Here is a 24,851-nt window from a genome sequence, read left to right on the forward strand (position 1 = left end):
TACGGTTGGGTTTCGGGTTTGATAATTAACCAGTCACAACTGGTCACTTAATGAGTGACTCGTAAATGACGTCACTGTTAATTTTTAATATTTGGAACCTTTTCATTAGTATTATCGGTTAAAAATTTATTTTTTTATAAAACGTTGCCTTTGCACTCTAAAAAAAGTCATTATTTTTATTTTAAAGTTAAATTGAATAATTTTATTGTCACCTTGGTTCACCAAAAGGGATTTACTCTTATGTTGCCATGATAAAAGCATTACTTTTTGTCTCACTCGGTGAAATATATTCCGATCTTACACTGAACTAAACAAATATCCACTATAACTTTAAATTTTCAACTTAAATTACACTGTATTTAGAATTGATTAACAAAACCCTTGTAAAACAGTTATACATTGTTATAAATTGGATCTTGTTTTCCATGCAAATTAGCCAGTTTTCATAAATGTAGTTTGTTTCCACTTTGATAATGTGTCATTGTAATTAATGAAAAGATTTAATCATTTGAATTTACTTGTTAATGAATAAATTTTTCATTGAAGTTTACATGGATGATTGTGTCAGGAATTTTATAATTGATAAATTCCAACTTTCATTCTTAATGAGTGGACCTGATAATGATCAGGTTTATCACTAAAGTTAACTTGTTAATGAATAAATGAACTTTTTAATGAATATTCATCACTGGCTTACCATATTTATTTATAATATAGAGGCTCATAGGGAAGACTGGGCTTGCCTGTGTTGCCTCTAAATAAAGTCATTATTATTATACTGTAAGTATTAATTAGTAATAATATTAATTTGTTGATGCATTGGTTCACCATAGATTTACTAACTTATTGATAAATGAATAAAAGCATTAAAATTAACATGAATAGGATTTAGAGGGTCAGAGAAGAACAACAGGAAACAATTAAGTAAATCATTTTAATGAATTACAAATGCATTACATAATGTATAAACTTTATATAATTTTTATAGTTTAACAATATACAGTTGAACATTCTCAATCATAATCCTTGCATAGAATGAGACGTTATTTGTATAAGAATGAAATATACCCTGGCTTAATTACAAACATAAAATATCATTTCTTGCACCGCTAAGTTGATATATCACCATCAAAAAGTTTTCCCTCGTATATTAACACAGCTCCACTGAGGTCAAAAAACACATAAACATAAAATTTCATTCAAATCCTTATAAATCAACTGGTGATCTTGAAATGGAAATTTTGATCAGTTTGCATAATAAAAATATTTTTTTGGGGAAAAAACAGAATAAGTATTTTATGATTCGAAATTTTGTACACCAAGTTAACAAATGGTACACAACTTCTCCATGTAAAAACCACTGGGAGAGTCCCTTTAACTAATCACATAGTTTAGTTACCATATAATAATGTTACAGTGTAGTGTTACCACATAAATATATTTGAATGAAGTGTTACTACATAGGTAATGTGGAAAAAAAAACACCTTTTAACTTTATATGAAACAAATCTTTTAAAAGAAACGAATGATCTTTAGAAAAGCCTCTTATTAAAACCTGCATCAGAGGAAGGAAGGAATAAAATATGTAATAATGGTTGATTAAAATTGATAGTATATAAAATGATTCAAAACATGCATATCTTATTCCTATAACACATTTGCTAAAAGATTTGAAAATCTCTAAAATGTCGAGAAGATTTTAAACAAAGTAAAAAGTCATCATCCAACCCTCTGAAGCTTTTAAAATTGATATATAAATCAGATCTAAAATAGCAGTAATTGGTCAAATGTAAAATTTGCCATAAAGGTTATGCATGAATGTTAATATCAACAAGTTCTTTGATGAGACATCAAATACAATCAAACACTGTGTCGGAGACTATGTCTAACCCTTACCCTTCTTGAACAGAAAGTGATTTAAACCTTTGCCACCAGTATATAGAGGCAGGCCAGCCTGCACTAGTCTCACCAGGCTTCAATTTTCATCTTGATATCCTCAAATTTGATAATACTCAGTTCCAATAATGGAAACTGGACAAATCCATACAATAATTTCAGCAGATAATGCGCTAAATTAAATAAACATCATAATTAGGAATCTTTATGGCCACTTTTCTGTTAAAAGACATAGTGCAAAAATATAATAATTAAGGGACATCTGTCAAATATCATTCCTATATATAAAAATATTAATCAATGATTGGACTTATAGCTTAAATTTCACTAGATTTACAATATCTACACATCCACTTTAAGGTATCAAATATAATCAGCTTGACAAACCTCTACAGTTAATTTACATGTAGCATGAATAGTTCTATAAATATAATAACTTGGGCTACTTTCATATTAAGTCGAAAGGAATTCTGAATTTCTATCATAAAAACAGCAGATAAAGTAATGCTGATTATGTATTACACAAATATTGAAGTTCTGATATGATAATATTATTCTCTGCTTTCATCCAACTCCTCAATGCTTTCATAGTATTGTCTTGACAAAATCAAGAACTGTACTCTGGAGACTACCCCCGTATTACTTCAATCCAGATACTAGTAGAAAGTTTCAATCTTAAACCAGTCAAAAACTTCTTCATCTCATGGGTTGAATCTCAGTGTAATATTAAATCATCAGTCCATTGAACTATTTCATTTTGAGATAGATGTTATCATAATGTTGTGTCCGTCTTACTGTTTGTATTTGCACTCTGCCTTAAATTAAATGATGAAGAGGATATTCCACAAATCACAACCAGTTTTCTGCCATATTTTTGTTTCAAAATATGAAAATTGCATATTTTCAAATTCATTGAAGGTAGTTCCTTTCAACTTGTCAAGTAAGAGCTGGTTTCCCGCTGATTTTGATTGTAGAGCCGGGTTCAAATCTGATGGGAATGTATCCGTCAATGTTACAACCAACCACACATGCTTCATTATCTGTTAAAAAAAAACATGATTGTGTTAAATAAATTACCAGCACACTCAATATGAAAATACAAAAATCTAGTGAAAAGTTTTCAATGTCGTTCAAAATCTTACGAAATGAGAACGCAATGGCAAAAAGCAGAACTTATTTTCTTGCAAAAACATATATAATTCTGTGTCGCATGCTGGGTTTCATGTCGAAATATTCGCCTTTCAAGTACCTGCCTTTTTGACAAACTTATGCTTGCCAGGGTACTACTGCCCATGGGCAGGCACCAAGGGACAAATATTCTGGTCTGAACTACAAACACATGTCTGATATTTTTCTGCAGATTCTTCCATAAATTATATGCTTTACATCCATCAATTTATTTGCCATGGATATTTTTGTCATGGATATTAATACTATTTCCTCTGTTACCCTTTTCTTATAGCAGTGTATAAATTTACTACTTCATTCATAATGGCAAAATTAGATCACCCTAAGAATGCAGTTCATTCATAAAATGCACTGAAATGATATTATTTTCGAGCATGTCACTCATTTGGCACCCCAACCACCATGCCAGATGAAATCTGCAGCATGTGCAAAACCAATGGAAACACCAGTCTGATATGCAAGAATAAGTGGTTAGTTTCTTACCTATGTACATTTCAACGGTGTCCAGACTAAAAGACTGTTTGATCTGTTCCAACTGAAGTCGCCCATTGTCCAGCAGAAATTTCTTCTCTATTTTAAATCCATCTTTGCACCAGAAGCATATTTGAACAGTGTCTGAAACATGTAACATACACAATCAATCAACCAATAAATCCAGCTCATTCATCTTCAATGACAATTTAAATAATTCAAATAACCTTGGTATAATGCCAAATTTTCAGCATCAAATGTACTTTTTTTTTAGCAACAACCAGGTGCATAGCTTCACAGTGATGTTGATCATTATTCCTGTAATTTAGTGATGTTGATCATTATTCCTGTAAAGTTGGTTGATTCTAACTCAAGCACTCAAGGAACAAATAACACAACATAATGAAACGGTTTTTACTAAGTCAAGGGAAATAACTCTAAAAATACTATATAAATCCACACGAAAATACCCAGGTGCACAACTACACATGCTGATCAACATTCCTGTAAAGTTTCATGACTCTAGGTCAAATACTTTTTGAGTTACGTGCGACACAAGTTGAAAATTGCAAATTTTTACTAAGTCAAGGGCAATAACTCTAAAAATACTGAATAAATCCACACGAAAATACCCAGGTGCACAACTGCACATGCTGATCAACATTCCTGTAAAGTTTCATGACTCTAGGTCAAATACTTTTTGAGTTACGTGCGACACAAGTTGAAAATTGCAAATTTTTACTAAGTCAAGGGCAATAACTCTAAAAATACTGAATAAATCCACACGAAAATACCCAGGTGCACAACTGCACATGCTGATCAACATTCCTGTTAAGTTTCATGACTCTAGGTCAAATACTTTTTGAGTTACATGCGACACAAAAGAGAACGGACGGACGGACAAGGGTAAATCTAAATGCCCGCCACTAAAGTGGGGGCACAAAAAAAATTCACCTGGTTTGTTGGCTGACTGGTACCTGGTCGGCAGAACACAGCTTGATTCATCTACACGCCTGTAATAAATGTTGAACTATGTTTAAAACCATTTGCATGTACTTCCATCTTACTTACATTGGTTGTAAGTTCATTAGGAAAGTTTAAGTAACTTGATTTATTTCTATAGACCTAAGACACTTCAGCACTAGAATATATGTAAATAATGTATGTGTTGGATAATAAAATAATGTACAATCCTAACTAAGGAAGACACGTGAACATCGTCAAAGAATGAAAATAAAGCCTGTAATCTAGATATTTCTTTATATACTTGTTCTTATTTTATGCAACAGTCTTGCTTTTACACAGAATTTCCTCTTTTGCAGATTAAAAAAACCCACAATAAATGAGTACCCTAGTTAGACTGAACATATAAACAAGCAGGCCAGACATTGTCCAGGTTGCACAGGTCTAATATCTCTGAAATACTCGAAACTGACTGTACAATAAAGATATTAGTTTATACATATTTACTTCAGTCCTATTGTGGAGAAAGAAAGGACATTACTGTAACAATACTCGAGTTTGCTTCCTGGAACTAACCAGTACTGGTGTCGTATAAACCCTTTCCACGCTAAATATCTTGAATGAACTTGTCCTTTTTTCAATCTGGACAAAACCATTCACCATTTATATTTTAATTTCAAAATATTTACTGATAATGATTGAATGGCGGTCAGTGCAGACCATGGTCAGGCGGGACATGTTTCAAGGATGATTGTGGTCTGCACTGGTCACATGGGTAAACTTTCTTGGCACCAGCATGCCAAAGATTGAGAAACATAATTATGACTCCTGTAGGATTTAACCCTAGATCCCTGGACAGGCTCATATCTTATACACTAGCTGGACCCCTTATCAATGCCATATGTTATTGTTAACTAACCTGCTTAATCTATTCATTTGTTCTTGCAGTTTGGTAATTTTCTCATTCTGAAATAAAAAAAGTAAAAATCACAAAAAAAATCAATATGAATTTTTACAATTCTAACCCTTACATTGATGAAAACAATGTTAGTATATAGCCAGCTCAGCCTACACGGCTGTGCTGGGTGAAAATGTACTGATTGCTGACTAACTTCTATCATGAAATTGTGATATCCCTGTAATTAATTAATCATGAAATTGGATGAATCGATTTAGGAAGTTAAGCAAGTTAAGGGGTAACTATTTATTAGATCATTTTGGTTTTTAAGACATAAAACATAATCTCTCCTTTTTCTGCAAGCATGCAACACAAAATGTAATTTATGTCAGAAAAATTGAAATAAACGATGTTATTTACCTGTTCCTTCAGAAGTTTGTCGATATCATCTAAAGATTCTAATGATGTACTCAATTTCTGAGCCCCAAATGATTCTTTCACAACATTAGTGGCAACTGACTTTGATTTTAATTTCTCCTCTAAATAATTTTCCATGATTGTCTGGCTTTCAGTTTCCTCATTGCACAAGGTCTGAAAGTTTAATGTTCCAAAATTACACTTCTGTGAATCAAAATCCACTTTTTCAACTTCAAGATCTGTCTTTGAGATTTCTTCATCTCCCCCTATTTCAGTTATTTTATTCATTCTTCCTGAACTAGCATTCTCATCTTGTATTCCAATTTTTAGAGAAGTTATTTCCCTTGAGAGTTCTTCAGTTGGAGGTACAGAATGTTCACTAACTTCTGTTACAATCTTCACTAAATTAGATTCAACTGGTATTTCAGTTACAGACACAGGTTCAGACTTGACTCCAGACACATTTTCATCAGTCACATGCTGCTGCACTACAGCATTTTCTTTCTCTGTGTTTTTCATGTGTAACTCTGGAGATTTTTCTGATGAACAGGTACTTTCAGCATAATGGAGATTATCCCTGGGGGACATTTCTGGTGAATCAGAGAGATACTCCATGGGCATTTTAGTTGTGACATTTTCTGTATTCCCTTGACTTGAACCGGAAGACTGCCGTGACAAGTCATCTCGGTTTTTTCGCATAGATTTCTTCTTCCGAACAGGTCGTTTTGGAGGGTCGGGAACCTCAAATTGAATTTTTGCATCACCATTCGTGTACTTACTGTCACCGTTTGTTTTTGAAACTTCAGAAAGAACACTGTCAGTAAAACTATCTGATTTTTCTTTGGGTATTTGTTTGAATGTATTGTTATTTTCTTTGTTCTCCACCACTCTCACCTCAGCGGCTCTATTTTTCAGATTTGTATCGAAATTGATCACACTGTCATAGATGCTATCATAATCCCGGTCGTCTTGGAGACCGTTTGTTGACACTGATACGGGTATGGAAGGAACACTCTGCGTATGAGTTAAAGGTGTCTTTTCATAATGACCTGAAGTAATGTATGTAAAAAAATTGTGCAGCAGTGTCTGTGTTAATACATACATCAGTTATAAACATGAAGATATCCTTAACTTTTAACAGTGTGGCATATTTATCTATGTCATCAAATTTTACAGATTATTTTACTGAATTCATCCAAATTCCAAAATGGTATAAAACATGGCTAACTTAAACAAAATGTTTAAAGGTTTACAACAGACTTAACTGAGTGGTAGTATAATTTTAGCCAATATCGAAAAAAAACAAGATTCTCCACTAAAATCTTACCATGTTTAAGATTGAAGAATTTCAGTACGGACTTCATTGTTACAGTAGATGATGATGAAGGGAAAGCAACATCAGCAGAACCTCTTTTACCACAGATTACTAATATACCATCTTCATTACTATGGCAACAAGATTTCGGTAAACTAGCTAACCCTCTGGGCCTCTCCTCTTTGTCTAGTGCCTGGTATTAAAAAATAAAACGTAACATATCACAGATAATGACTTTAAATTCATCTATTTGACATACATGTGTATAACATATTCATTTTGTTGTTTAACAATGTGCCTATGTAGCATTTTGCACCAATTTCAAACAACTAACAGCTGACAACTTACTGGTACATAAACTTTGCTGCATAAATAAAACTCTTCCAAGCACAAAAGCAAATTTTTCACATGAACAAACATGGAAAGGTAATCAATTATTGAAATGAGCATACATGGCAAAGATATCTTAATCACTCCCACATTGAAGTCCTGTCAAAGTCGAAGGTCAAAGTCATTTTTCCTCAACATGCAACACAAAATGTCAAACCCTTCATGAAACAATAAATATTGGCAAGTTTTCTTTAATGTGACAGGACTGATATCTCTGATAATAATTCATTGAGTGCTTTCAGTGTAAGGTTACAGACACTAATTTAGCTAAAATAGGCCTAATATAATATCTAATATCTAAAATAAAAACCCTCAAGTTGGCAATTATTGTCATATTAAATTATACAGGAAGCTTAATATGGCCAAACAATTTTTTTTATAAATTCTATAAAGTATATTGATTTAGATATGACAGACACAATAATTATGATTCTTTTTTTGTTCCTTCACAATCTGTACATTCTCTCACAAGAAGAGCTTTACTGCAATTTTGGTGAGCAGAGATTTTATATTTCCGACCATTTACACATTCTTTGTTAAATTATCAAATCTTTATATCACCAATATTTATCATAAAGATAACAATACATTTCCATCTACTAATAGAATTAACAGAAAGTTAAACAATATGATTAGCCTTTGCTACTAGTATACAGCCAGGCTAGCAATGTGATCAGACTTTATACTGTTGACAAACTTTTAGTTTCATGCTGATACCCCCAAACTTGATAATAAACAGTTCCAAAAATGGAAGCTGGACTAGTCCATTTAAAACATTCAGCAGTTGTTTTCAGCAGGTTAAGAGTTAGATATGGAATTTTGAAAATAAAAAAAAACTTACAATTTCAAGAGTTTTTGTGATCTGTTTCCGGTCATATGAATACACCTGTAACAATGTTTGAGTATTACTTCCAACAAGTACCAGGTTCAAGTTTGCCTGAAATAATATACAAATATATTTGTATATCAGAAATGTTCATACTTGGATTATAAAAATAGCCGGATAAAAATAGCATACAACTATGATTAAATGTATAAACAGTGATAACAATAGCTAGTTAATCATAGCTAATAATCATGATAGAAATTACAGTGATATTTTGTAGCATTGTCATGTATTTGTTTTTGACAGAGTTTAATTTTGTTTGATTTTAGTATTAAATTTCAATATTTGAATTTAAGCTATTTCTCTGACATAGTAAATGTATTTTTGACAAGTGTAATATATCTAATATTTTTCTTTGTAATTAGGTCCACTTTATAAGATGAGGCTATTGTAATTTTCTCAATTGGTGTTGACAAACACATCTTTTCTCTAGGTTTGAAATTACAATCAAACACTATTGACACCAGCTTGATGCATGTACCAAAATGTTTTTCCAAATGTATTTATGCACCCTATCCTTCTCTAACTTGGGGAGTATAGGGGATAATTGGTGAAAAGAGGCAAGGCGTTACCCTCTGTTTGTCCCCACCAATTTTATTTTTTTTACCAATTTGATGGATTTGTTTTGAAGCTATAATATTGGGAGGGGAATAATTTCAAAACAAGCATTTTGGGCGACTTTATAATCTTAATGTCCTCAAGGCTTTTACTGAAGATTAGATAGACAAAAAGTCAAAGTCTCTGCTATTCTCTGGGTAGGAAATGTGTTGATTACAACTTAATGGTGCATTATAATTTATTATAAATGGGAACAACCTGAATATGAATGCTGAATTGCGTGATTCTAAATGTGACAATCTCTTCTTTTTGAAGCTTTATAGTTTTCTTCAAAGGTTTTTTTTCTTTGTGTAACATTTTCCCTGCTGAAGGTGAAAGTGATTAGTCTTTGCCACCAGTATAGAGCCAGGCCAGCCTGCACATCCAAGCAGTCTGACCAGGCTCTATACTGTTGGCTGGCCAACTTCAAATTCTCATCTTGATATACCTTAACTTGATAATGGACTGTTCCAAAATGGATATTGGAAAAGTCCATTTCAGAAATTCAGCAGGTTAAAGGTTAAGTTATTATTTTATATAATTATTCAGATTTAAATATGTCACTCGCTACAAAGTTATACCTGGTAATGTAGTAGGTCAGGGGTAAGAACACCTTTTACATCAACACTGGTCACTTTAACAGGTTTCTTCTCCGTAGATAGGTCTACACAAACTAACCTTGAACAATCCTCTACTACTGTCTGTAAATATAGAGACATATTGTTGATGTGAAAAAAAACAACAATTAATATTAAGTTTAATTTTTAAAAAAAACATATGTGACGTGAACAAAAAGTAATTTACACTTTCAATCCACGTAAATTACCATTAAGAGGTAAAAATATGTAAAAATAGTCCTCACTGTAATAGTCACGCAGGTGATAATAACTGCAAGATCAGTCAATAATTGCACATAACATGTAAATCATTACTTAAATCTTGAATTTTTTAACCGTTCTTTAAATCTTTCTTTTTCTTTAAAAAATTTTCTCAAGTTAGATTGTCTTGGAATATTTCGGTTTGTCAGTAGCCAAGCAGCTTTAATATGCCAAGTTATGTTAATGATTCTTTTTAAAAAATGACTAACATTTGCATGTTTTTGAGGTGCTATTATTAAGTGACCTTAAAGGGTTTAATTATAAAATTGGTTGTCTTTCTACTTACATCTGGATTTCTTTGGAGATTTAACAATGAATCTTTAGCAGAAATCTGCTGTCCATTTGGTCTTATTATATCTTCATCACTAAGCTTATCTCTGATTGGTCCGTTCAACAAATCAGGGATGAGGAAGGTATCTTGCTGTTTACACAGGGATTCTAGAGGTAGTTCTGCTGCAGTGAGTATTCTATCTGACGAGATGGCTACAACACTGGATATGTGACCAGTTAATCTACAATAAAGAATACAACATCACAGTAAACCTCTGTAGAGACAACCGACCCTCTGTGGAGCAATCACCTCTTTACAACAACAACAGTAATTTTCCCAAGACTTGACAATAGGTTGAACCTCTGTAGCGCAAAACCTCTCAGACATAATCAAAATGTGTTTCTCTGCACAGGTTGTACTGTATTATGATAATACATGTAAACCTCTTACTGGAGACACACTTTGAAACAATAAGATTGTTTGCCTAACTCATAATGTGACACCATGTGGTTCCATTGGTAAAAAAGAACTTTGATGTAGATTCTACTATTCAGGAATGAAAGATTGTTGGCGTATCTCAAAAGAGATGAAAACTTCCAAATTTCTTTCATAATCATGAAAACCTACAACTTTATTTCATGCTTCAATAGAAAAAAACCCCCCCCCCCCCCCAAAAAAAAAAAAAAAAAAAAACGCTTTTTAAAGCAACATTGAAGTTGCTGAGTGATAGATATCAATATCACTTGAAGTCAAATCAGAAAGTCTTTTTCAAGTTTATCAATAAATCATTTAAGAGAATGTAAAAATATTGAACTTTTACAATTAATTACTATGAAAGGTAATATTAATTATATGTATATAAACCCAAAAAAGAATAAAAATATTATTTCTCGAAAGAAACAATTATTTTGAAGAAAAAAAAGAAAGTTACATGTTAATTTATAACAATTTATGTGAACAATTACATTAAATAATATTTTACATTGTATATATTAAAACAATACCTTGCAATGGATGAGTAATATCCAAATATTACTAAATTAACAAATCTTAACTAAATCCTCGAAACGTAATATTGCCTAACACACTTTTTCATAGTCAGACTATGAGTGGCGGACCAAGATTAAAACATTTAACAAATATTTTCCCAAAGCATTTCCTGGTTGAATAAGACGTAGTAATGTAATGTAATGTATTTATAACATATAATATGTACATAAATCACATATATAATTCATTAACTAATGATCCTAATTAAGTAGCGATGCCTCGGGGCTTCGAGCTACATAGAGTGGTCACAAAAATGTCAGTTTGAAGGGTCTAATATCTCACGATCCTCGACGAGAATACATGTTCTTCACTTTATGGGTGGCACAGTTACTGGTTATCAGTTACAAATCTGTCAATATCAATTACAAACAACCATTTTTTACATCGTACATTTCACACATATTTCATGATCTATTATAAATTAATCAAAGGTCTAATTTTGACGACATGACTGGTATATCTTGAACAGTCATTGCTTTCACTTATCAATGAATTCAATTTTTTGTTTTATCTTCAAGTCAGCATTATTAAAACATAATTTATTTGTAGTAAAAAATGTTTATAGCTTGTTCTTATCTGTAGACAAGTTTTCTAGATTTCTGCTCAAGCCTGATGTTGTAAATTAAAAATAAAATTCAAACTTAAAGTAGCTTTAAACAATGCTGCTTCTCAATTTATTACCATGTCTGGTGCTACAGTATCTAATATTTGAATAAACAAAAAATGGAGAGAAAAAAAACTTGTGAAAAAATTCACTGTTCAGATTTTATCATTTTATTATAGGAGTCTTTCATATATTCATTCTGAGGTTGACTGCAAAACTGCAGTAACTTAAATGAAATAAAGAAGAACATACATAGGGGTGCAACGATACAGCCAAACCCGTATTGCAATATATTGCGATATAGACAGCCTGTATTGCGATACGTATTGTGGTACAGTGTATACTAAAATAATTAAAGAAAACAGTAAAACGTAAGCTATATTTCAACTCTTCTTATTATTCTTTTAGAACACATACATGTATCTATAGAATGAATAAGTACCCTGTGTCCTTGAGGCTTTTTAAATGTTTTTCTTAAGAAATATCAACGTGTCACTAGTCCAGCCGTCCGTCGTTAGTGCGACTGTAGATTCTTTCAAGCATGACTTAACATATCCCACGCGTTCATTGTACATGTTCGGTATAACAGTTTCAGAAAAGTACGTACGTGACGGTAGGTCGTATCTAGGGTCTAAAACACGAATCATATCCTTAAATCCATCATTTGAGACAACACTAAACGGTCGTAGATCATTAACAATGAATTTCCCGACGGCTTGCGTTATGTCCTTATACCGCTGACTTGTAGGCTTGTATTTGGAAGTCTGCCCAAAAGAACTCATAATTGTCGGCTGCTTTACGGTTGACGCTGTTGCCGCAATCAAACTTGTACCAGACTTGCATGCACCTTGTTGCAGATTGCTTTTGTGGTGTCGAGTCAAATGTATATTTAGATTTGTGGTCCCTCCGCTGTAGCGAATATCCATCTTACATTTTTTACAAACGGCTATGCCGTCCTCAATTTTTCCTGTAGATTTTCTTTTTTTTTAAGTTGAATTCCACCCATATTTTACTTTTAGCTTTCTCATTTTCAATTAGTTCAAAATCTTCTTTTTCCATTTTTTTATTTCAGTTAATCAACAATTTTAATCAGTCCTAACTTAAATTGCGTAACTGTGTGTAATTTAATAAAGCGTGATCAAAGCCGCACTCTGAAAATGACGTCACACGATTCTGCTACTCGCGCGGTAAGATCAAAGAGCTTCGTCAGGAAAAGTTCGCGGCGGCGTTTCTTTATACATCACAGGGATCGACTAGTGTCGGCAATCTTTTCATGTTTCATTGATGTTTTGTTTTTGATGTCGTAAATCGTTGCTTACTGATTCAAAATTGAAGTTTCTACATTCATGTTATTTCGGCATAAATATTAAAGAAAAAACCGCAATACAGGGCAGCTGCACCGCGGTACGTATCGACCCGAGACTGTATTGCAATATACCGGTATACCGGTATATCGTTGCACCACTAAACATACAACAGTTTTGCAATCAACCCTAAACATGTATTTGCATACTTATGAAAATTTATGTGTGACCTAGGTTATAGGTTAAAATTTATCAATGTCAGGTATTTTGTGTCAGCATTCCAAGCTAATAGATTTAAATGTTCAATTATTACCATCCATATGCTTATGCAAAATAAGTAAAATGATTTTATCAAAAATGTAAAAGAATGATTCAAACAAGGCCAATTATTATTGTCAAAACATAAATATAATATTGGAACCGGCAACCCTTAATGCAACTCTGAAAAAAAAATTTACAAATAAGCAAAGTTAAAAGCAATTTTATTTGATATTCAGCTCACAAAATTTGCTTAAAGAGGGGATCTGTCTACGGATCTGAATAATAAATAGTGGGGCCACTGTTAAGCATCTCACAGAATATCTTGTTTGTTTGTCTGGTTTTTACACCAATTTCAACACATTTCTGGTCATATCCCAACAGTCTGGCCACCATTCTACAGGCCTTTGCTATATAATTGGAGAAATGCAATCAAATAAATATTTAAGTACTGTACTAAACTTATTACGTTATTCAAACCACATACTGACATCATGTTTCACAACAACATCAACTCTTCCAACAAATTTTTTACACAAACAAACAAATGGGATGAGTTATCAAAAACCTTAAACCAATAATTGTAGACATGTTTCAATATATCAATACTGATCAAATACCTATTTGTTGATAAACTATCAAAATAATTTTATATAAAAGGTGGGTAAAGGTGAACATGTCGACCCCGAGGCTGTTACATTATTCAATCATGGATAACATTATTTACTGATCCAACAAACAAATTTATGATCTATGTCTGACTGATCTATCAATTATCTATTTAAATCATCCAAAACCATTTAGGCTAGAAAAAAACAACATGTAAATATAAATTACCAGTAATATTTCAAAATTGATTTAGTAAAGTAACATAAAAAACATAGAAATGTTACATTCAAAACAAGCTTTTTTAATTAACTTCAGATCAATTTATGAAATATTTTTAGAGAAAACAAGTTTCAATGTTTTGTACAATCAATTAATTATAACAAAAGTTAGCCACAAAATAACAACAGACTGTTAAACAAAACAATATTGAAGAATCAATTTTATCAATTAACAGAACAAAAAAAAAGTTTGCTGCAAAAATCATTAAACGTTAGGTCACTAAAAATAGTTTGCCTACAATTTTCATGTTGAATTGAAAGGTAGGTAAATTCTTCTTTTTTTCTGTCAGACACAAATTATACATGAATTCTATTCAAATTATTATTACAATCCTTATAAACCTTAACCTGCTGGAACTAAAAATAATTAGCCCTTGCCACCAGTATAGAGCAAGACCAGCCTGCATATCTATGCAGTCTTACCAGCCTCTATATTATTGGCTTCATATTTTCATTCTGTTATCCCTAAAATCAATAATGGACAATTCTAAAATTGGAAGCTGGACAAGTCAATTTAAGAAATTTAACAGGGTAAATTAACTTTAAAATTCCCATTTCAAAGCAGAGCAAGCACATCATATAAACCTTGCACCAAAAAAGAGCATTTTAAAAGTCAAAACAGTGGGGGGAACAGTTTTTTTCTCAATAGAAATATCCCTTGATGTGATACTATTGTGAATTCTAACATATTAACACTATCAATTTCTTTAAAATGTCAAGTTTTTTGTTATCTCTATCAGTGTAACATTTACATGTAATTCAATAGGAAACGTTTTTTTGTCATTTGACCCATCTTCTAACATCTTTTGTTTTATAAAACATCTGTCTACTGATACTATTGTATTGATGTTACTATAGAGGGCAACAGTTAAATAAATACTTCACTGTGTTAACATGTAATATTACAACAGTATTTTAAAAAGTGACAAATTCCTATATTTAAATTAAAATTACAATGTTTTGCTAAAAATTTAACCCTTTACCTCATATATACGCGTAACAACGCACTTTCGACCCCCCCCCCTTTTTGAGGCCTGAAATAAGTGAAAAAATGTCCTATTTTGGCCCCAAACACATGTTTTCGTTTGAGAAATGTTGCTAAAAAAAGTGAGCACTTTTTCGGCGCCGCTCCCCCCCTCCCACACCAAAAGATACATCAGGGGGATGTGCCCCCTTCTGTTCGGGGGTTTGAAGGGGGGCGGAGTCCCCCTCATCGCCAAGAAAATTTTGGACTTGTGAGAGGCTGAAAATGACCCCAGGTCGATCATAAGGTAACGTGTAACCATACTGAAAAGCCTTTGACTCTATCTCAATCCCTTGAGAAGTTGCAGCACTTTGAAATAAATTTTGATGGAAAAAATCGAGGCAAAATAGTGATTTTTGGCAATTTTGAGATGACCCCTCGTTGCCATGGTAACAGGAAATTTTAGACTGAGCATGTCCTTACAAAGGCAATGGTCCAGTCAACATTTGTGCCAAGTTTGATTAGTATTGAAGCATTTTTCATAGTTTCATAGCAGTTTGAACTTGTAACAGGAGGCTTTTCACTGAAAACGGCCATTTTTCACAATATGCTCATGTGGGAAAGGGTTAACCAGGAAAATAAAACAGATAAAAGTCCACAGTTCCATTTTAAAAGGAGTCCACTCTATTGAGAAAAATCTGTCCTAAAACAAATACAAATCAACCCTTACAGGACAGCACTCTTTGGGTGACAAAGATTTTGGTTGTTAATGAGAGGTGTTGCTCTACGTGGGTTAAATGCATTACAAAATATTACTTTTAGAAGTAATTGATACTGTGACTGCTTTGGGGAGGTTGTGCTATGTTATTAACCAATCAGAGCTGTGTCTGCTTTAGAGAGGTCGCATTTGTTAACAAGAACTGTTGGAGGACAGTATTGGCTCGACTATTCGGAAGGTTGTCACAAGGGTGTTTTATAGAGTGTAATAATGCTAATTATCTATGAATACATAAAATTGACAGAAAAGGTACAAAGGCTTGTTATTAAGATGTTTTATCAAGTAAATCACTGCTTTATTATTATGAATGCATAAAATTGTCCCAAAAAAGGCACAAACCCTTCAGTAGTTATGGAGATAACAGCTTACAAGCAAAATTTTACCATGAATTTTAAAGTTGAAAAAGGCGAGAAAAATCAGCCTAAATGCAAGATAGAATTATGGATCTTGGTCAGTGACATACAATTATGACCCTAAATGCATATGTGAAGTTTTAAATAAATATCTTTAATAGTTATTGAGATATGTAAAACTTGCATGTAAACATTAACCAAGAGACTAAGTAGAATAGGGGAGATGAATCAGCCTAAATGCAAGATAGAGTTATGGAACTTGGTCAGTGACATACAATTATGACCCTCCAATTATGACCCTAAGTACATATGTAAAGTTTCAAGTAAATATCTTTGAAGACCTTTAACATTTAACCAAAATTTCTAAGTTTCAAAGGGGCAAATAATTCTGCAAATATTGCAGGCAGAGTTGTGCAATTTTGCAAACTGATGTACATTGTAACTATAAAAAAGTATTGTAAATTTCAATTGAATATCTCAAGCAATAATTGAGATATTTGACTTTACAAAAAAACTTTAACCAAAATTTCTAAGTTAAAAAGGAGCATAATTCTGTAAATATTGTAGGCAGAGTTATCCAACTTGTCAATCTTATGTACATTGTTACTATAAATAAGTATTGTAAGTTTCAATTGAATATCTCAAGCAATAATAATTATTGTGATATTTGACTTTACAAAAAACTTTAACCAAAATTTCTAAGTTAAAAAGGGGCATAATTCTGTCAATATTGTAGGCAAAATTATCCAACTTGTCAATCTGATGTATTTTGTTACTATAAATAAATATTGTAAGTTTCAATTGAATATCTCAAGCAATAATTGAGATATTTGACTTTACAAAAAACTTTAACCAACGCCGACACGGACGCTGACGCCGGGGCGACTACATTAGCTCTCATATTCTTCGAATAGTCGAGCTAAAAAGGGTTTAAATGTAAACTTTATTCACTCTTGCATGGAAAAAAAGAAATGTTAATTGAAATGAAAAAAAAAATCCTTTCACAAAACATTTCCTTACAGTTTATTAACCATATGATTTACCTTATTAAGAAAATGTATGAAATAATTACCCAGGTACTGTCCAAGTTACTGTCTTATATTCTGTTAAAGATTTATCTATATCTGACCAGTGATAGACCTGAAATAAAATAGTATTTGTCAAAAATATAACTTATTTATCAATGTTTGATATCAGCACTGTACCTGTTTACTATTTTACACATAAATTTTGAAAATAAAAGCATGTTTTTTCTATTCATGCAACCACCGAAAATGCTGTAACACTACAAAAGTGATAGAAATTTTAAATCCTTGCAATATCATCAAAGTTGAACTGAAACTATCATTGAAATTTTCAATTCATACCATTGAAGAAGTTCCACTGATACTATCATGGGCATCTTCAATATATACCATTACAGAAAATCTACTTAAATCATCTTGGAAACTTTCTATACCTACTATTAAAGAAGTTTCATTTATATTATCATTGGAATTTTCAATACATACCATAAAAGAAGTTCCAATCAAATTATCATTGAAATTTTCAATACATACCATAAAAGAAGTTCCAATCAAATTATCATTGAAATTTTCTATACCTACTATCAAAGAAGTTTCATTTATATTATCATTGAAACTTTCTATACCTACCATTACAGAAGTTCCAATCCAATTATCATTGAAATTTCCAATACATACCATTAAAGAAATTTCACTTAAATTATCACTGAAAATTCCAATACATGCCATAAACGAAGTTCCACTTAAATTATCACTGAAATTTCCAATACATACCATAAAAGAAGTTCCACTTAAGTTATCAATGAAATTTCCAATACATACAATTATAGAAATTCCCCTTAAATTATCATGGAAATTTCCAATACATACCATAAAAGAAGTTCCACTTAAATTATCATGGAAATTTCCAATACATACCATTAAAGAAGTTCCACATGAATTATCATTGTAATTACTAATACATACCATAAAAGAAATTCCGCTTAAATTATCATTATAATTACTAATACATACCACTAAAGAAGTTCCACTAAATTATCATTGAAATTACTAATACATACCATTAAAGAAGTTCCACTTAAATTATCATTGAAATTACTAAGACATACCATAAAAGAAATTCCGCTTAAATTATCATTATAATTACTAATACATACCACTAAAGAAGTTCCACTTAAATTATCATTGAAATTACTAATACATACCATAAAAGAAATTCCGCTTAAATTATCATTATAATTACTAATACATACCACTTACATGACTTAAGAAGTTCCACTTAAATTATCATTGAAATTACTAATACATACCATTAAAGAAGTTCCAATACAAATAATAAGTTTTTGTCCATCAGTTGACCAGCAGCCACATCTTATCTTCTCTCTGTAATGTACATACATATTGTTTATGATGTTAGCATGACATAATATTAGGAAACATGAAATGGTTAACTTGTAGCACATTTATAAGAATAGGTAGTCATTTTATAAAATGTTTCTTTCTTCAAAATATTATTATTTATATATTACTTATTAGAGTAAATCAGCGAGTTTCTAGCTCAAACAGGCACCACTGAACTATCTGGGTATCTCTCTCACATATACACAATTCAATGTTCATGTTGGTATTCAGGTCCACAGTGCCGTGCGGTGAGCAAAAAATGACACTTAACAATCCTACTAATAAGGCATTAAATGATATATATATACATGTATAATATTATTGTCACCTTAGTGGAGTAATGGGTTTACTCCATTTAAAATTCAATTAACCCGTTACTGCACTAGGGTGACAATATTGGCGTAGTGGTTAGTTTGCATACTGGAGCAGCAATCTAGAAACTGTGGTTTGATTCATACATGCACAGAGACTGATATTTTCATGAAACTTCTATGTATCATTTCTGCCTAAAATAACTTGATGCTTTGGTGATAAGAATAACATCGCAATAATTATGTATGATAAAAGTAACACCAACGCCACACAAACCTACCTCTCTAATTGAAGTAAAACTTGACTTCCCTTGTTATGTACATGACTGAAGTATAAACTTGACTGTTGCGCACACAACACACACAAGATGTCACGACTTGGATTCCATAAACATCCTATAAATATCGAAGAAACAAAATTAATGTAAAATAAAAAAATATTCCCATCAAACAATTTTACACAAAGAGATGTGATAAATATTCTTTACAACACAATCCCACATTGAGATAACAAAATAAATATTCATTTGTACGTAATATTTAAAACTTTCAATTTCTTTTTTTTACAACAGGAATAATTTCCCCCATACAAAATTTAGTGTAAGTTAAATGAGTAAATTTAATAACAGTTAACAATTCATTTCATCATGTGTGGTTAACTGTAAAACTTAATTATTGCCATCTTAATTTATATACTGATAAATTAGTTTTGTACCAATCCTTGAAAAAATAATTTGAACATAATTTGAATGTGCAGTTTAAATATCTTTATAAATAATACATTTCAAACACTTATAAATTATAATTTTGAACAGTACACTATCGTTTAATAGAGAGTGAAGCATAAATGATTACTTTTAATAACCCATTTTTGAAATCTCTGTCATTAAAAACCGAAAGGTATCCTTTATATAAATAAAAAAAAAATTGATCACTGTTGATAAGTGCGTACACTTCAAAAAACTGAAAGCAGGGAGAGAAAACAATCATGTTTTCACTGACATTTCAAACAATAAATCTTAAATTGTATTTTTTAAGTGCTCACAGTTGTAAAATCATGCTATCTCATCCAAGTTAACAAAAAAAAATGTTCGGAGATAAAACAAAAACAGATTCGCCGATATTTTAAAACACAGAGTGGCGTATTGTATTTCTTTAAATGCCTATTCATCTATGTATATCTGTTTTTAGATTTGTAACTGATTAAGTATTCACGTCAGAATAATAATTTATGCTTATACACTGAGTGAAACTTAGCCTGTTTAGATAAATGATTTTAAAATGCTTCTGTAATGTAAACAGTAAAATAGAAGTCAACTTGAAATAAAGTTATAACTGTATTATTTCATTCATAAGTACAACGCTTCGTTTTTTTACTCAGAAGTCTTCATGCAGGGTTGTCATTATAATTTTTCTGAGACAGTCTGTTTTGAATTTGAGGGATTCATCATACACAACAAAAGTTAATGGTCTGTGTTTTTTAATTTTGAGGAAGCCAAAAAAGGATTTGTGACAGAAATTTTGGTCGACAACTGCCTGCTTATGACAATCATGTAATGTAAACAGGAATAAAGAAGTCAACTCTAATTAAAATTATAACTATATTATGCTATTTAATAGCAATGGCTACAGTCTTCACCAGGTAAACAGGAAATGACATCATTGCAGACAACATCAAGATTAACAATATCAAAGTGTATTAAATGTATAATTTGCCATACTAAATCAATATGCAGCATGTTTTAATAAATGACACACACAAAAAACACTGACATGATATATCTAAATGCAAAGTGAGAAAAGCATTTCTAAAATTTGAAATTTCAACAAATTTCAGGAATGTGACACAATTAATCTCTTTATAAATTACACCAAAAGAAGCAAACACCTGTTTATAAATGGCTGAAATAGATAGGCCATACTAAAGAATTTAAATTCTTCATATTTATTTTACATTTAACAGATAATCATGACACAGATGTTTAAATTGTTTCTATAATCATCAAGTATTCTTTTCATTTTATAACACTCCCTCTGTTTGTTTATTCTGAAAGGTAACCGAAAACTTTCTTTGTGCATTGCAGGTAGTATAATTGTAATTTCATTTGAAATTTAATGAAAAAATTCAATTTTAATTGTTTTTAAAGCTTACAAAGCTTAAGGTGAAGCTGCCACTTAGTTTCACACAGAAAGTTGCTCAGTATACATTTGTATGTACCTTTAGTCACTATGACCTTTACCCTAAAAAATAATGTTTCTACTTTAATCAGTTTACTTTGAATAATGGACTTTCCCAACTTTAAAATTGGAACATTCCATTATCAGTTACATGGTTATCAAGATGAAATCTTGGGAGGTGACAACAATATAAAGTCTGGTCATGAAGATTGTATGTGCCGAATTGTTTGACTACATTATATGACTGGCAAAGCCAGAGCATAGCTGGCTTTAGTATTGTATGGGCTAAAACAAACAGCTTCAAAATGTAAATGGTTGATGAACATATCTCATATCTATTTAATGTACATAAAAATCTAGTCTTTTCCTAGGCTGAACTACATTTCATAGGCCAAACTACAGTTCTTAGGCCAAACCACATTTCCTAGGCCAAACTACATTTCTTAGGTCAAACTGAAACAGCGCTGATACTCTTCAAAGTTGGAGGAGACAAATCACTCCTGTTAATTACCTTGTGGTATAGGCTGAATATTGATCTTTCTAACTTGTTTGAATGACAGTTTTGGTTGGCGACCTTCAACTTTCCATATGGAGATATTTCTGTCATGTACAACACACATATAACATAGTCCTGCACTTATATTGTCACTCCAATGGATGGACTTCACACCACGACTGAAGATAAACATAGAAAAAATACATGCGTTAGACATTCCCAAAATGGCGACTTGTTGTCAGTGACAAGGTCAAAGAAGGTCAAATGACTTTAACCTATCCTAATAATATAATACATAATATTCACATTCAAAGTGATAATTTGCATGTTTTATATAAAATGTGAGAGTATTAACAATTTCTAATAACATAAATTTTCTTATTACTTACAAGCTAATGGGCTCAATCGATCATTTTGCTTTTTTGGACATATTTATAAGAACTGATTCCTGTAAATAACAAATGAGCATAAGGCTTGCTTAAATCACTGTAATTGATCATATGACAAGAGTTTTCCTTATTAAAACAACACTGAAATTTTCATAAAATAAAGCATGCATATGGAGGCATGCTGCTTTAATGTTATGACAGATTGTCTAAGAATTCTTTAATTGCTTGTGTAATCTTCTTGAGCTATTATCATAAGTTTGTTGTAATAAATTGTTAAGGGCAAACTGAATTCTATTTTTTTTTTTCTAAATTCTAGATCATATCATTATAAATTTTATTATATGACATACATCTTCAGTAAAAAGTAATGATAAATTATGTTTGCATTTTCTAAATTCCACACATGCAACATAAATTATCATGACATCATCAATGCTATGTAAGCTCAATAGGTCATTTGAATTAAAACATGTTATAAGATTATTTTGAATTTTCCTGCATTTTTTAAAGCTTTATAAAATCATATGATTAAAAGAATTTTACCCTTGTTGTCAATTTTCAAGATTAATTTAAAACTTGTCCCAGACTTTGTAAAATTGATCATACATTTTAAGTTGATATAACTTAAGAACTATAGTAGGATTCTAGGTTTATTTTATGCATGATATAAGTTAATCAATCAAAAAAGTTCTAATCTACAAATAATTACACCTACATCATACACCCTGCATTAATTACATTATACAAATGATTAAATTAAAACACAATAATAAACCACAATTATAATCTAATATCATATTTCATAATTTCTGCACATTGTCCATAGAATTATTTGGCAATATTGATATTTATATCACAATTAGATCAAGATAAATATGGACAAAAAAATCTTCAGACATTAACCATCTGCAGGGTTTAAAACTATATTCAAACTTGAAAATACATTGTACATTTATTACACCAAGAAAATTTATGCATTTGTAATTAATTGTTGAGGTTTTCAAACTTTGCATTAATAACAAAATTTAATAATCTAAATATTATACTCTATTGTGATAACAACAAACATTTCACACTTAGATTACATAATTTTTATTAGTGTTTAAAACAAATTTTTTGATAAACCATTTTAATATAATAATGTTTCCAATTTTCCAGCGTACTTGAACCTGTAATTACTTGTTCTTCAAATATAACTACTAGTATAACAGCTTTATATATCAGCATGTATGGCTCAAGTTTACAACAGTTTCTGTAAAATCATTCAAGAATTGTCAAATGATCAGTGAGTAAAGAACTTCTTTGTGTTGTGTCTAAAATGGTAATGTTTATTAACGAGGAACATTAAAAATTTTAAAATTAAATGAAAATGGCATCTGATTTTTTTCTTTCCGTCAATGTAACATTGCCGCCATTCCCGCCAACGTAACCTAGTCTTTCAACATATACATCTTTATATTCAATTTTCTACAACTTATTTCTTTTTTAACAGCTGATTAATTTGCAGACGTCAAATCATTTGCTCCTACAAAAACTGACTTGGTAATTTTCCCAAAAATTTCAACCATCTTGTACAAGGGTTAATACATAATGTCTGTTGATTTTAACTTTAAAAGCAATATTAGGACCCCGTCTTATAAGCTATCAACCTTATAGGCAGGTAATGAAATACAATACTCCTAAGAGTGAGTTCAAATCCTGCCAGGGACTTTAATAATTTCGAATGAGGAAGTAAACCTGATTCTATTACGGTGTGTAGTTACGATACAAGTCATGTACTAAAATGCAAGGGCCAGCTTGGGTTTTATTCCAGAAATCTGGAAATTTGTTAGGTGTGAATTAAAATCCCACCAATAGAATTTAATGTCCCCTGTATTTTTTGTCTCTTAAAGACATACAACAATAACTAAGATTCATATTACCCCAAAAATATGGATTAGTAGATTATTCAAACAATTTGAGGATTCAGGGGAGCTAACACTGTCACAACATTTCCTACATATACATCAAGCTGCCATTAATCCTCAAACTTATAATGGAGACACATGATAAATACCATGAACAAAAACATTACAATCTTTCACAAAATCTTTAAAACTAAACCTGTCAATATTGTACAGAAATAGTTTTTTACAAAAATTGAAAAAAAACATCCACCAAACTGTAAGCAAATTACCATGGATTAAAGGGTAAAAATATCTAAGTAAAAAGTTTACAAAAATATATTGTATGTGTGTGCAAAGACATCTGCTGGTTCATATAAGTCAACAAAATATGCAAAAATGCTCATTTTATAATTCCTTTTAATTTCTTTTCCAAACGACTTTGGTTGTGGAGGAAAAGCCCAAAAACCTTTTGGCCCAAAAAACCCCGGGGATTAATTTTGGTTGTTTTTCCTTTAAAAGCTATTAGGCCCCGGGTTTAAAAGGCCCCAACCCCCGGAAAAAACTCCCAAAAAGGAGCCCCAGGGTTTTTGGTGGGAAGCAAACCGGTTTTTTTTGGTAGAGGGGAAAACCCCCAATCATTTTCCAAAAAAAAACAAACCAGTTGGGTTTTTTAAAATTCAAATTGTTTGGTTAATTTAAAACCCCCTTTTTCCCCTTTTTTTTGGTTCGCTTCAAAATTCTTTTCCCCAAAAATATGGAATAAAAGGAATTTTTCCAAAAATTTCAATCACGAAAAT

General features: G+C 31.3%; 1 protein-coding gene across 3 annotated transcripts in view; it reads right to left on the bottom strand.

Moving 5' to 3' along the window:
* Nucleotides 1-920: 920 nt before the first annotated feature.
* LOC132743826 (WD repeat and coiled-coil-containing protein-like) overlaps nt 921-24,851 on the bottom strand; it is a 41,993-nt gene continuing 18,062 nt past the window's right edge. For all 3 annotated transcript variants that reach the window (XM_060732396.1, XM_060732398.1, XM_060732397.1), the window contains 13 exons: nt 21,795-21,958; nt 19,387-19,501; nt 18,704-18,776; nt 17,441-17,508; nt 10,186-10,411; nt 9,603-9,722; nt 8,380-8,475; nt 7,161-7,341; nt 5,837-6,882; nt 5,438-5,484; nt 4,510-4,568; nt 3,568-3,699; nt 921-2,936 (listed from right to left, as the gene is read on the bottom strand). In XM_060732396.1, coding sequence (XP_060588379.1) covers nt 2,833-2,936; nt 3,568-3,699; nt 4,510-4,568; nt 5,438-5,484; nt 5,837-6,882; nt 7,161-7,341; nt 8,380-8,475; nt 9,603-9,722; nt 10,186-10,411; nt 17,441-17,508; nt 18,704-18,776; nt 19,387-19,501; nt 21,795-21,958 — 2,431 coding nt within the window. In that variant the 3' untranslated portion in view covers nt 921-2,832. The remainder of the gene's footprint in view (nt 2,937-3,567; nt 3,700-4,509; nt 4,569-5,437; nt 5,485-5,836; nt 6,883-7,160; nt 7,342-8,379; nt 8,476-9,602; nt 9,723-10,185; nt 10,412-17,440; nt 17,509-18,703; nt 18,777-19,386; nt 19,502-21,794; nt 21,959-24,851) is intronic.

The sequence above is a fragment of the Ruditapes philippinarum genome, unplaced genomic scaffold, assembly GCF_026571515.1.
Source record: "Ruditapes philippinarum isolate M1 unplaced genomic scaffold, ASM2657151v2 ctg412_1_1_1_1, whole genome shotgun sequence".
NCBI lineage: Eukaryota > Metazoa > Mollusca > Bivalvia > Venerida > Veneridae > Ruditapes > Ruditapes philippinarum.